The following is a 15,346-nucleotide window of genomic DNA, read 5'->3' on the forward strand; positions in this document are numbered from 1 at the left end:
TTGGCTCAGCACCAGGAGAGGATGGTGTGCCACAAGCTGATGCCTGAGAGCAGCTCCTGCTCTCCCAATAGTGTGTTTTGCTGAAGATTTTGGCATCCAAAAGATGTACAGCAGCTGTGATGTGGGCCCAGTTTTGGAGGCTGTCATTCCTACCCTATCGTGGCACATGGGTTATCTGGGGATACCATGGGGGAAAAAAAAACAACAAAGCCACCGTGCAAGGCAGGTAGACAATTGCTAACAAATACCAAAGTGCTTACGTGGCCGTGGTGCACACTCTTAGGAACACTGCCCACAGTCAGGCTCTGACAACATGGGTAACACTCCTCCCAGGCTGCCTGTTGGTTTTCCTGTACTTAATTTTATATGGTTAGTCCACCCAAATACCTTCAAGAAGGGGAAGTTATTGTCTTCTGAGAAAGTGCACATTGGCAATACATTTTTTCAGGCGATAAATGCTGCCCATGGAAGTGCAGTAGCTGCTTAGTGGCACGGTAGAAGGAAGCGTTTTGAGGCAACAGAAGTACAGCAGCAGAGAAACATATAATTAGTAGAACACGTTAAACCTCTGCATTAAAATTCACGTGATCGTCATTCCTTATATTATAGGAATGTTGTGGGCCACACCCTGAGCTCTTTGCTGAGAGATGGGAAAGGCCCCCAAGGTTACTGTTGCTGATGCCACAAAACTGAATCGAGATACAAGCTTCCGTAATTGAGGGGTAGAGTTTGCCAGTATTTGTTAGAAGTCCACAATCTGCCATGGAATGCCCCTGTATTGTGAGCTGCTCAGACACCTCACCTCCCTTTAATACAACCAAAGAGCTTCTCTATTTGAATTTAATGACAGAAAGACAAATTAGGCCACCCAGACAGGGGGTCTCATATAATTAATGACACCATTTCTTTGGAAAGTGATTCCTCTGGTTATTAAGAATTATAAATGTCAGAACAGCCACAATTGCCTAGGCCTTCTGTGTTTCAAAAAGTGCCCCAATAGCTAGTAATTAGCCACAGAGTGAAAAGCTTATGAATGAAAATTCATCCTCACTCTACAGTAACCTAGTTAACTCCAATTCCACAGTATCAGGGATGAATTATTGCTTATATTTCCCCATTCATATTAAATACAAACTCTTAATCCTTTTATTAATTCTCTAGCATAAATTATGAATAAAAGTGAACATTTTATAAAATAAAATGAAGAAATCTTGTTAATCAGAATAATGAAAAATTGAGTGAATTCAGGTTTTTCTCTGTGACAGGATTTTTCAAGCCTCCTGCTCTCCCAGCTCTCATTTTTTAATTCAGCTGTACCGCTCCATAATCTGCCACATTTCCATGTGAGGCTAGGTTTGAAAGGCTCCCTTTTTTCAGGCCAGCATCTTTTATATAAAACCTGCCATTTGATCACTCTACTCTCTCCTATTGAAACACTTACCATAATTAGACCAGATTCTTGTAAGCTTATACAGATATATAGAGTGGATGCCAAAAGCTCAGCTGACATGAGACATTAACTTGAAAGACAGGTGCATGAGCTTGATATCTCTAGGAGAGGGGTTAAATATTTGTCCCATTAGGGTAAAAAACATCCTATGTCTGCATCACCAGGATACTTTTCCACTTCTGAACAGCACAAGCATACACATTTTTCTAGGCACTTTGGGTTCATCAGGTGTCTCATTCATACATACAGCATGAATAAAGATGTTAGTGGTATTTCAGTGCAATATCTACTAAAGGAGATAAACCAGGGAGTTTTAATGGTTTAGACTGAGTTAGTCTTACCTTTTCTTTGTGGGAGTGCTTTCAGTTGGCTTTTTCTCTTGCTGGTTTGAAGGGGGAATACCAGATGGATTTGTTTTCTTGCCCATTAGTGGAATAATTTCGTTGTTATCTTTAATCATGTTTCTGCAGTAGAGAGATTCACAGTTACTCAAGTCCTGTTCATTTAAAGAAAGCACCAAAAGAAAAACCAAATTGCCTATTTACAGTCTCTTCACATGTAAGCACACAAATCTTGACTTCCACACCCCTCCCAACCCCCCTAAGTTTTTCATTTTTCAGTTATTAAGCACATACACACCATTTTGTATCAAGGCTGGAGGGTTATATTCATCACTTCAGTAAACTACAAGAGAAGTGCCATTAAAAGCGATACCATAAATCCAGGAAAACCATAAACTCAGCCACATGCCTAAATTAAACTGAAGGGAGTCTGTCAATCACAATGACACTATATGTTATTTTGAGAAACAAAAAGAGCACAATGACTTTCATAAGCAGCCCTAAAGCTGGTGTATATTTACAGTTAATCTAAGTAGTCTGCTCTTATCCAAGAAAACTTCAGAGAAGTGGTAAATTCTAGGAAGGTCAGTGCAACAGGTACAATGCATGGAGGAAGGTTCCAGATGTGAAGGGTAGTGAACATAGAAAAAGCCCTAAAGCTGTTCACCACGATAGAACAGTGGAAGCAACATACAGTTTCTGAATACGATGCCTAGGCTGAGCTACACAATCACATGAATAACATCAAGGACTTGTGTCCTGCTGACATATCTCTGCATTTCTTTAGGGAAAAAGGAAAAAAAAAATCATGACTACTGGATGGGAACACTCACCACCACATGACACAAAAGGATCTTAATGCATGTTATCTGCTTATAAACACCTACAACATGAATTCTTTAAGTAATAGTGAATAACTATCTATCTTCCTGTTTCTCAATATAATACTCAAGGGCATCATTTTAAATCACCAAGGATCATTTGAAAGTGAGATGGTGAATTCAGGATACTTTGAGATTGAATATAAGAATAGTAAGTTTTACAAGGTCACAGACCCATGCCCAAGGAAATCAGGACAGTGCTCTCCATACCCAAGGATAAATGATAAAAATCACTTGCCTGCAAGTGTGAACAAAATGAACTACATATTTTCCTTCTCCTACTTTCACTTTCCCTAATGTGACAAATGTACACACAAACTTTTCACTCCTGCGAGTCTCAATGTGCCTTGGCACTAGAATTTCTTCATTATGGGAATATCAAGATAGAGAAAGCAGATTGTGAAGCATTTTTGAAAGACATGGTATCTGGTGTGAGAGACACGCATATCAAATACACCAATACTTGAGTGAAAATCTATTAATGCATCCACAGCAAATGTTTAAGTATGGAGAGTTTTTGATCCCAGGTACAGAAAACAGAATTCACAGGGCCCAAACACATGTAGGTGCAGGTCTAATTTCTTGTCCCTAAATGGAATCAAAATCTGAAATACTGGGAAGTACTCCTTACCTTGAAAAGGTTGGCTTAAACAGGCATGAAAAGGAAATTTTATTGTATTTTCTACCATTGGTAGGTACGTTCACATTAGTGTAACTCAGAAATTTGCCTTTCCTATGAATCCATATCACAACTTTAACAGGAATAATTTATAAAAGGCAAATATGATTTACTTGGTACGCTTGCATCCAAAACATACCGTAGCTTTCCCTGCAGTAAATACACAAAAGAACTAACCTTGGATGTTATATATTTGAGGTAGGAAATAGTGGTTTATCTATGCCTTTGAAAATGCAATTCATGTAGTCTTCAGATGCATGCTGTATCAGTGAATACACTGATAAACATTTAATCTTAACACAGCTTAAACAAATGACTGTTGTCTTGCTTAGTTTATAAATAATTCTGATGTCCACTTCTTACCAAGTACTTTAAGAATACACAGCAGTTTATGAGCAAAGGCATTTCCCATCCAGAGGAAGAGACAAATGTCTCTTGACATCTACTTGATACAAATCAAATATAAGTGGACTAGAATAAGATGGAGCTGGGCATTAAGTAGCTTCATAAGTTACTTTAAAGGAAGAGAATAGTCAAAAACAGATTAATAGGTCAAAAAATGTGTTAGCAAAAGCAGTTGCCAAGTTGAGAAGAGCACAGCAGGTAGGTGTGCGAAGTTGGATGGGTCAAAGAGTGGTAGGAAGAGCTGGCAAAATTAAGACCAAAGTTAAAATCTCTGAAGCGCACAATGGGAAAAGCCTCTTGTTTGTGAGAGATGTTGAGGCTGCTCAAATATAGCAGCACACTTCTGTGTGGGCCACCTGCAGCCAGTTGTCACCACAGAGATTTTAGCAGTGGCTTCAGAGCAGGCTACATCATTTAGGAGAGGTGAAAATAGTCAAAGAGTATTGAAGTTGTATTGGATGATGAAGGACTACTAAATTACCATTGATAGAAGGAAACAATTTGGGAAGGAAAAAGAGAGAAGATTCAATTCTGCAGCTTTCAAATGCACATGGAGTTGACTGTGTGATCTCAGCTACAAAGACTATTTTAAACGAGATCTTGGAGGCTGCACAAGTAAATAACTGCAGGCACAACAGTTGAAGTTCCTTGCTACAGTGCTGAGGTAGCGTCTGTTTCTCGCTTTTAATCATGATTAATTGTATGCTTAGATGAAAACTTAGCAAGGGCTTTCATCACGATCTTCCAGTGCACTATCATTTTCTGTAATCTATGACATATAGAGCAAAATACTGCAACAGTCTGAAGAATGTAAAATCATAAGTAGTGTAGCTTGTGTAACCTGATATGGAGTGTCTTCTATTGTTGTAACTATTTTCTGCTCCCATTATTAGTTAATTGTTACTTACAGGTCACCAAAGAGGTGGCTTATTTGAAGTGGGCAGTGATACAAAAGCACTACCTCAATTTACAGTATTAAGAATTACTTTGAAGGGGATTCTGAAGACATTGAGGACTTAGTATCTCAACTCCAGTGTGCTGGGAAGAGAGCATTTAACTGCAGTGGTGAATTGACTCAGCGACTCCTACACGAGTGGCATTTTACACACTATCACAGACTCAACTTGTGCTTATCTGAGAACAAAAAAAATCACACATATCTATAGCTTTATAGCTCAATAATAGTGTAAGCAAAGAGGCTAATGACGGAATCCTACAAGTCAGAAGAAAGACTCAGCTGTGATATCCTGGGACAAAGGTCTTTTCTGAAGGGGCAGAGGAATGGAAGCGACTACCAAGAGCTGTTTCATTCACGGGGTCCTTCAAACATCCATAGCACAGACCACGATGCTTTCCAGCACCTATGACCTAATTCTTACAAGCTCATAAAAAAAGAAATCCCCTCCCCCTAGGGAAAAGTTGATAAAACTTTAATTTTACCTTTGCACACTATTTATGGTATATGAATCCTATCAGCAGAAATTTACACTTGATAGAAAGAGTTGAATGCCTTAAGTCTGTAAGATTTTTAAACATTTGGGGGGCAATACTAGACATCAGGTGCTATCAAAAAGTCATTTTCTTCTTGGTGAGAAATTTGTTCTTTCCTACGAAGGTTTCTCCTAACAGAAATTTTAGAAGACTCTGAAAAGCAACGTTTTTCCCTGAGGAAAATCCCTTAAAGATGATTTATCTGCTTATCTCAGGATTAAATCAAAAGAAGCATTTTTACTGAGTTGAAGTAAAAACTATTGTACTAAACTAGGCATTTTACTTTCAAAAGCCACCACAGTAACAAACTTTCAGTGGAAGAGGAATGTATCATTTCAGTTTAGCTTGTATGATAGTATATTTTGAATCCTCTTGGCACAGAAATTACGAAGTGTAACAGGGCAACAAATATGAACGAAAAAGAGGTCTGCCTTTCTTTACTTCTGAATGCCCAAGGAGTCAGCATGGCATGACTTGGGAAAAAGATTTATAAACTAGACAAACAGAAAAGCATCCTCCATTTAAAAGATGGGTTTAGTCTTTGTCTCTTGAAGATTTCACTCTCTACAAAAGAATCACACCTACACCGGACACCCACAGAAGCTCCCAGAGAACTTACCCTGCTTATGAAACTGGCATTTCATTGTAGACAAAGCGCCTCAGAGTTGTAGAGATGAAGTTCAAAGCAGGGGCCTGCCGACACAGCAACAACATCCAAACCAGCTCATTTGCCAAATGGGTAGAACTATATTCCAGCTCAAAACTATCCTAAAAACGCAAAACCACCCTTCTTCAGTCATCCGGGTGGCTCAGGTGTTGGAAAGCACAGGTAAGTTCAGTGCCGGCAGACTGCCGCCTTACAGGGTTTGCTACGTCTGAAATTAGGGAGCAGAGAGAAACTTGCTAGACAACAAACTCTACTTCATAGCTGCCAAAGTGGGATGACACACACACACACACACACGCAATAATTATACACTGAAATGTTACTAAAGCTGAGTCGCTCATGGATGACTTAATAGCAGCAGTAGAGTATCTGAAACGATCACTGCTCTGCAGTTTACATACTGTTTTCAAAAGAAAATGGTTATGCACATGCATTTGGGTTGTAAATTACATCCCTTTATGTCATGCTTAGTTTATTATATACTATGGAACTATTCAGAAAGCAAAGGAAAAATGAGAAAATGATCATGCTAAGTGCTCCAGAAAGCAAAACTGTTTGCTATTACTCTGAAAAAGTAGAAGTGGCCTTAGAAAACCTTACACTTGCACAGTGATAATGTCAGTGGAAATGTGGTGGGTGTGTTTAGATCTTTCCCTATATATAATAGTTGCTGATGAATACATACCCTCAGGGTTGGTGAGAATACAAACATGCCTGTTTCCATAAACGTAAGTACTGGTGTTACTTCTTGCTGTGCCAGCTACAGGAATGGCTTTTTTTCAGCTTTGCTAGTTTTAAGCTGTTGAGCAATGGTTAATGCAGACTTCTCTTTTTGCCAGAAAAGTGACCATCAGTACTTCTGCTCTTTTTATGGTCTTTCCATTATCACCAGAAATAGGATGTTTAACACTTGTATGCCTTTGCAGTGGGGCCTAAAAGATGTACTTACAGCTGCTGGCCTTTACTTGATTAACAGAAAGGAACTCAAGGGGAACTACATAGGCCAGCAAACGTAGGAAGCTTCCTCCAGCTGTAGATAAGGGAAGAAAGAGTCAAATTTGGGGTTTTGTTAGGAGGTATATAAAAAATATGGAAATAAAAACATAAAATAACCTAAGATACTAAGCCCTAGAACCAGATATTTTAATCTGAAGAATATGGCTTTAAAACATATCTACAAACTGCAAGTAAACTCCTCCAGTTCATCAAGTAGATACATTTGAAAACAGGACTGCTGGGTATTACACTGGTCTCAAATCTGCTGTGTGAAATACCAGGAGCAGACACTGTTTCTGGTAATGAATCAGCTTCCCACAAGCAGTGTGGTGAAACAGGCCATGCGTAGGCCAGTTTGATTTGGCACTGGGGATGGGGATACCTTTGGTTGGATTGCGCTGAGCATGCATCCAGCTCTGCCTGACGCAAATTTCTGATGTTATATGCCAAACCCTCTGCCAGGAAGGTTATTCACATCTTGTCAAATGACTGTGCCTGTGCTAATGTGCTATAAGCTAGAGTTAGCTGCTTTGATGGAATAAGGATTGAACACTGCCATTTAATCTTGCCTGGGAGAACATCAGCTAAGCTCTCAACACAAAGTGCGATAGACTGTTTATTTGAAGTTGCTCTGAGGATGGAAATGTGAAAATAGGCAAAGTTAGATTAAATCTGGGTGAAGGTGCATTTGAGGACTCTTCCTTTAACTCTCGTATCAACTACAGTAAGGGACCACTTGAATTCTTTTGCTAAAGAGAGAAAATGAGTTTGGCAGCAAGCAGCACTTTGAACTCAGAAAGCAGCTATATCTGAAAGCATCCAGATCTGTGTGGTTTAGCAGAACATAGGACCTAGCAGTGTGGTCTATTTATAATGTAATGGCAGTTATCCAAAAAGAAAAACTGGGACAAGCTACAGCAAGAGAGTCAAAGCCCTGTTTCAAACCTGCCTATGAAAAGGTGTAGAAGATTGTGTAAACAGTAGCAGTTCATATGCACAAGAATTAAACTTCATCCTGCCTGCTCCATGTTAACAACTTCTTGTTCCATTATGAGGACAGCCTTGACTCAAACCCAACACACTTGACTAAACCCAAGTGTGGTCTTGTCTGTGCAATTGTCTGATTTAGGAAACCTGAGCCCAGACTGTTTCTAGCTAATCTTCCTGAAAACAGGTAAGAACTTCACATGCTACGCTTAGGTGTTCTGAGCTTGAACTGAGCTATTTTTTAAGGGCATACTTAAGAGCCAGGAAGTGAGAGGCAGAACTACAGTAAGTCACATCTGTGCAAACATATTCTTACAGTTTTAATCATTAACCTGCTCGACCTTTATGTTCTCAGACCTGCCCACATTGAGGTATCTGACAGGGCTAGCATTTTTCAGAAGCCATGGAAGGTTTTGCAATAGGCTCCATCATGGCTGTGCAAACTGTTTTATAGAGTTTTATGACAGTTACCAGCTGCTTCAGTTACTAAAAGAGATGCCATAAAGGTCACAAACATTAATAACAAAGCATGCATCTCCTGTGAAAAATTACCTGAAAACATTAGCTTTGGATATTATGCAGAGTACAAATAAGCAGCAAAAGCCCTGTTTGGTATTCATTATTTTGGTTTTCTAGCAAGTGCTAGACTCACTAGAAACTAAAATGAACAAGATGAAGGAAACCCCAGATGGGAGGGATTGAGCATTTGGAGATCTGCCATCTGACATCAGAGAGACAGAGCTGCATTTCTGTTCTGCTTGTACATGACACGATCCCAGTCAAACTTGCATTAGAAGTTAGTCAGGTTTTATATTTAATTCTGTGATTTTTCACTAAGGGGAAATGCCACTGTTTAAAGAGCATTTTTAACAGGTAACAGCCAGCATAATTGTAAATTACTTATTGTCAGCATTCTGCTCCCTAAGCTCCTTAAAAACAATCCATAGCTTAAGTATTAAAACACTCTGCATGCCAACTACCAGTAGCAGCCCAGTTCCCCTGAGCAGTGTTTAATTGATGCACAAGTCTTTTGTGATTTTTCACTGAGGACAAAGTGCATTTAAATTCTCTTTGTTTCTGTAGAAAAGGATTCGGAGTTGTTGATCTGTTGTGGGAAGAATCAACAAGATATCCCATAGAGACTAAGAGTTTAAAAGAACATACCTGCATTTGCTGCTAGTATAGTTTATGTTGAAAAACCACAGAACAACGTACTTCTGTAAGGTATGATAAAATGGATAAGATACTATCATTTCCCCCCATTTTTTTCCAGCTAACTTTTAGCCAGATAGAGAGAAGGAAGTAAGTACAAGAGAATAGGCAAGTCACAACAGTATGGTCAGAAATGGTGCTTTGCTGCCAATCTTGTGTTTTAAGAGCATAAATGCTGCAGCCATTCCACAGGTAGCAAGGCAAAGCTCTCCTGATCTTACTGGCTTGCTTGCTAATGCTGAACTCTGAATTTGCAGTCCCCCCAGCACTGAGAGGTTTCATGTTACTGATTTCTCTTCAGTCAGTTATGATAAGCAGTCAGTTGTCTCCCTTGCAACCATTCTCTTATGTTCCCAGAAAATACTGTATCAGAAAAAAAGCCATGTCATTCCATCTTAAATCAACAGAAGGACCTTGATCCTTAGCACTTGCCTTCACAGGGCATTTTACAGAAACTTTGTAAGGAAAAACTAATGCAACAACTATTGCTTAATGGATCAGTTCCCTAAAAAAGAAGCCTGTCAGCACATAGAATTCTATCTGAATTCAGAGATGCACATGGGTTTTTAAAGGCTGCTTTTCTGTTTTCACAATATTTCAATACACGTATCACCCAGCTGAAAAAAATCTTCCTTTAATGTGCAGTCAGCATGTCCCCACCTTAGAGATATATCCAGCCAGCTCTGTAGATTAATTAAACTGTTTTTATTAATTATACTTTTCACCAAATGGTTCCTTGTTTTATGCATTATGTTAAAATAACATTTTCTATTTCTCACTATTCATTTAGCTATTTTTACTCTGAGGGCTGAGAAATAAGGGACTTTGAAGATCAGCAAGAATCTGTATGAGTTTGTTTTTACCATGCTCACACTTTTGGACATACACTGTGCTATATCCCAAGTGCTTAGGAAACATTTTCAGATTCAAAGACTGCAGCTTGTAGTATTCAATCAGCATACACCTGGCCACCCTTCAAGTACATAGCTTCGGCAGCATTATCTCTGATACAGTGCTCTCCTCATTCCTCCACTCAAACTTGTTCTAGGATCATATCTGTGTTCTGCTACACACACATGTATGAAGAGCTTTTCACGCTGCTCCAGACAACTGAATAGCACTTGCAAATATTTCAATATTATGCTCATGAACTGTGAGATAAGAGATTGTTTTGTGCAGCTAAGCAACAGAGAAATGAATTAGCCTGTAAGTGTTTGACTATCACTTAACAAGAGACAGATCTGTGGAAATTCATTCCAGGAAAACACTGGGATATCACTTACCAGTTGGTACAGTGCAGACTGCAGGGACAAGTAAGCCTTTTTAGCAATTTTGTTATGCACATTTGCATAACACACATGACTGGAGATTTTATTCCCCAGAGTTTCCTGGCACAAAAGAACTGCCCCATTCACAAAAGGGGTAAAGAGTTATTGGAGCCTCCATCACAAACATATTCCCTGCAACTATGTCACTATGCAGCTTGTTCTGCTCAAGCAAAAAACACAAAAGGAACAGCATTATTGTTGGGACAGCCAAAATCCCCCAACAGCCAGAAACCCTAATTATTTCCTGCTCCTCCAAACGATGTTTTCCGGACCCAATTCAAGCAGCTTTCTCCAGCTAAGGTGCTGATTCCTGAGATTCCTGCCTATCACAGTGAGTAACACTGCTCATGACACTCCCTAGTTCATCTCTGCTATGTCTTCCTTTCTATAGCTAAGCTTGGGAACATGAACACCACATTCCGCATTTGAGAAACACCCAGCATAGCAGCACCCTGCTGAATCACAGTCAGAGCTCACTGAGACTACCCCAATATATACACTAAGAAAACAACAGAGACAAGCTGATCCTATGTCTCAGCTCCTACTCACAGCCCCCTTCCCAAAGAAACAAAGCTGCCTTCCTTCCTCCCTTATTATACTCTTTGTACACCTGATAGAGTGCTCACTTCCACCTGGATCTCTCTAACTCTTGCACCTGTGGCCACTTCCCTATGCAGGGGTGGGCTCAGTCATGGGTAAGCTGAAATAAATGCAGTAAAAATCTACTTTACGTAAGTGGCATCAATATTTGACTTAAGGTCATAGTTATCCCTTCTGTTGGCAAAGTTACAGGGGACTAAATAAGCACAATATAAAAATAAGCAATGCAAGAATGACTCTGTCACTTGCTGTGAATTCTGCATCTGTGCTACTGCCAGTATCCACTGCCACTCCTAAGGCAAAAAGTAGCAGTGCAAAGCTACAAAGACCTTTGCCAGTCATCATTTGTAAATGTGGAGTGTTGGGTGCTTCTTGTCCCTGTCCTGCGTGCATGTGCTGTCTGCTGCTGCTGCAGGTCACAGGCTATGCATGGTCAGTGCTGGAGGCTCACATGGGTCTGCAACCTTTTGAGGCTTCTATTTGAGGAAAAAATAAAACCAGCTCTAAGACCATGAGATAGGCACTTTTTACTTCTATTGGAGGGTGCCATGTCTCCTGGGTGAAACAACATGTAACATTTCATTGAAGTCTTCCAAAGCACAAACTTTGCTTGGCTGTCCTGAGCCTCACAGTACCAACTAGGACAGGGTTGTTCTCCAATGATTTCAGCGTGTACCCTCAGTAAACCTTCAGTTGTGGTGCATAGTTTCTGGTAATGCTTAGCAGCACAAGGGAATTAAGCAATATGAAAATGCCTCAAGGAACACACTGTGAAGAAAGCATGCCCCACCTATATGCTACATTTTTTTCGCTCAAGTCTGTACTGTTGACTCAAGTACTCTTTGGAGGGTGATCACCGGAACTGAGGAGGAACCTTAACGTTGTAATAATTTCACGTGGAACTAATAGTTCAGTCATTTGATTTTAAGAACATCAAACCTTCCTGTTTAAAATAAACAGTTCTTTATCTTTCTCATCCGTCTAAATCCGGGGAATAATTCTTTCACCTTCCCCCTCCAAAGATCTAGTTAGTCCTGTAGAAAATATGAGGGGAACAAAAATTCACCCGCTACCAGGTCTTACACTGAGAGCTAAACTTTGCATCAACTATATGAGACACTCACTAACCAAAACAAAATAAAGTCCCTGCAAGCCCCTTCCATTTTCCATCAAGGTTTTTCTGGGAAATAAGTGAAGCAAAATTGCAGGTGAACATCTACCAGTTGAAATGAGCCCTCAGATACTTTAGTTCCCCAAAACAAGAGACCTAAAATCTGCTGCAGTCAGGATGGCACTAGAAGTATTTTCTTATGTGGGCTGAAGTTTGCAATTTCCAGTGTTTCCAAAGGGAGTTCTTTGGGCAGACAGACACACATCGTATGCACTCCATAGAAAGATCATCTTTTCAGGATACACTTTTCTTGTCTCAATTTCAACCCATTATTCTAATTAAAACCCTTTTTACTGTGCAAATCATCACCTCTCTTTGTCAAGGCTCCAATTTTCTGTTATTCAATGCTTAGCTAAGGTACAGCTAACTACTTCAATTTTTCCTCGAAAATAAGTCTCTTGAGAAACCTCTACCTATTTCCAGCCCCAAACTCCACTCTTCTATATCTTTCTGGTAATGAGGGACATTGTCTTCCTTGTGTCTTCCTCTGTGCCAATTAAACACTCTTGGGTTCTCCCCTCTGACTAACAGGAACTGAGGACATAATCCCTTTTCTTTAGGTGGTTCATTATCCACATTCTTCTTTGGAATAAGAGAAACTGTCTGGGCTAAACCTACAATGCCAACTTGGAAACAAATTACTCTGACTTAGCGACATAGCTTAAAACTGCTCTTACTGGCTGAATGAGTAGGAGCCTTTCTTTCAGTTCCTGTAATTGGGAGTTGCTCCTCCTGGCTGTGGAGTAGCCAGCTGACATGGCAATTCCAGGCGACAGGAGTTTTCATACCAACATTCTGGTGACTAAAATGTTGATTTTAAAGGCTCATTATGACAGTGACCAAGAAGTACTGTCCTGGATGATGATGAAGTCTGAACCTCAGTGATTCTGTAAATGTTCACGTCTCCTCATGTCCACTCATGGCCTGCCTATTGAGACAGGAAGTGTTACTAATAGTGATGTAACTCTGCCACAGTATCACAAACACACCAGAAAGAGAGGAAGTCCAGTGAGGTCATTTCGGTTGCTCTTCCTTCCCAGAGAAACAGGATACTCTCCACCATGTATTTTGAATTGTTTTGTACAGTTTAACATCTGATGTAGGGGAAATTTGGTCCAGGTTTTCTCTGTGCAAACTATGCCAAAGTCAGAAGGAATCCCAGTCTGCATGGTGTGGGTGATGGAAAGCACTTCAGAACCCTGTAACTACATCAAGACGATCCAGTATGTCTATGCTGCATCTGGCAGCATCAATTAAGACCTCTTCCTCCTAGGCCCCAGTAAATCCATGTCTGCTGCCTAATGGAGCAAGAAAGATTTATAAGAAGTATTCTTCACCACTATATAAAGTTCCTATTGATGGGGGTCTGAAAACTTCAAGAATCATAAACTGAATCCACTGGCTTTATCCCTTCAGGTGATGGGGTTGGGAGGATCCCCTGTGTTTTGTAGCACAGCAGCACTTGCTGGGTACACACTGTGTGGATTTTTGAATATTCAGGACTCCAGCAAAGATGCATGACTGAGTAATATGCTAGCATGATATAGATGCCACAGAAGGGTGACAGGATTAGCTGGTATTTGACGAAGATAAATATGATTCTGCACAATGAATTTGATTAGAGGCAGCAAAGCAAGACAGTGGATCATAGGGAGAGGGGTTTTCCTAGCACAAGTCAGTTATGGGGTACCTCTCAGGGACTATGCAGCATCTCTACATATGGCATGGGGGCCCTCTTGTGGGCCCTGGTGTCTTCATGGACCCCATTAAAAACTACCAATGTGCTGCCTGAGAGGGGATTAATGTTTATGTTTAATTAGAACAAGGGCTATCCAGCCTCCAGTGCTCGCAGCGGCAGAGGGCACAAACAACAGGCTGTGGGGCTCCAAGTTTTATTGTGTAGAATGTGTATTTTTCTCAACTAATTCAGAAATTACTGGAGCTTGAAAGACACAACAGTTCAGTCTGCATGGCTGACTAGATAAGCTGCACCTCAGATATGGCAACACTGTAAAATACTGAGATCGTATTTTGCTTTTCCATGCATTCATCAGTCTATTTTCAACTCACAGTGAAGTGCAGCCCAACTCACCTTTGTCCAGTTCACATCTTCTTGCTGTCTCCCATCCCACACATGTTTGCAATCATTGCTAATTACAGTCATCACCCACAGACAGGAGGTGAGCACATCAACAGCCTTCATTTCTTGTGCTTTTGTCCCACTGTGGTTATTGGGAGCTGGTGGATATATACACTGTCAAACCTGATCATCTCACATTAAGCACTTAGTGTAGACACAAATTAATGTGTCTAATAACTGTGAGAGGACAAATTCTTACCACCTACAAGCCTCCAGTATCTGAAAGGGGCCTATAAGGATGCTGGGGATGGACTCTTCATGAGGGACTGTAGTGACAGGACAAGGGGTAACAGGTTAAAACTTAAACAGGGGACGTTTAGATTGGATATAAGGAAGAAATTCTTTACTGTCAGGGTGGTGAGGCACTGGGATGGGTTGCCCAGGGAGGTTGTGAATGCTCCATCCCTGGCAGTGTTCAAGGCCAGGTTGGATGAAGCCTTGGGTGGCATGCTTTGGTGTGAGGTGTCCCTGCCCATGGCAGGGGGGTTGGAACTAGATAATCTTAAGGTCCTTTCCAACCTTAAATATTCTATGATTCTATGATTCTCATGGAAACCACTGCTGTTTCTAACCATGTTCAGTGTGAAATAACTATGCAAACTTCAAACTAAACATCCCCACGCACTCAAGACATGGAATCTGCAAGATCATGCAAAATCTGTTTGCCAAGGTGAGCAGAACCTCAACAAAACAACCCAAGTAAAGATAATCTATTGCAAAGCCATGCTCCTCTTTAGCCAGTGAGGTGGCTAGCAGTAGGAATAGGAAGGTGCTGGTCCTACAACAGCTATTTTTAAAGCACAAATACTTCCTGACACACCACCTCTGTTTCCTGGGTGTTAATTGCAGCCCTCCACGGTGAGAGTGAGTCTTTGCACTCCCCTTCAGAATAAGTACATCCCCTGCAGGCATCACACCCAGTCTGCCTGAGCAGAGACACATCTCCATTTTCAAAGGCAATTCTATGCACCCAGGTGGAAGGGAGATGAAGTAAACTG

The 15,346-nt window shown here is 40.5% G+C and overlaps 1 protein-coding gene across 3 annotated transcripts in view; it reads right to left on the reverse strand.

Annotated features, from left to right (window-relative positions):
* The window catches only part of TRPV3 (transient receptor potential cation channel subfamily V member 3), a 27,444-nt gene extending 15,811 nt beyond the window's left edge, over positions 1 to 11,633 (reverse strand). The window contains exons 1-3 of one of the 3 annotated variants that reach the window (XR_009965769.1): positions 10,393 to 11,633; positions 5,867 to 6,122; positions 1,792 to 1,914 (exon numbers count right to left, since the gene is read on the reverse strand). Coding sequence is in view for 2 of the 3 variants with exons in the window: in XM_062623496.1 (XP_062479480.1) it covers positions 1,792 to 1,910 (119 nt within the window). In the remaining variant the exon portion in view is untranslated. Of the gene's footprint in view, positions 1 to 1,791; positions 1,915 to 5,866; positions 6,123 to 6,863; positions 6,965 to 10,392 lie in introns of those variants that run through there. The other 2 variants (XM_062623496.1, XM_062623495.1) reach the window with 2 other exon arrangements.
* Between the last annotated feature and the right edge of the window lie 3,713 nt (positions 11,634 to 15,346).

This window comes from Pezoporus occidentalis, unplaced genomic scaffold, assembly GCF_034315485.1.
Source record: "Pezoporus occidentalis ecotype Australia unplaced genomic scaffold, CSIRO_AGI_Poc_V1 ctg253, whole genome shotgun sequence".
Classification (NCBI taxonomy): Eukaryota; Metazoa; Chordata; class Aves; order Psittaciformes; family Psittacidae; genus Pezoporus; species Pezoporus occidentalis.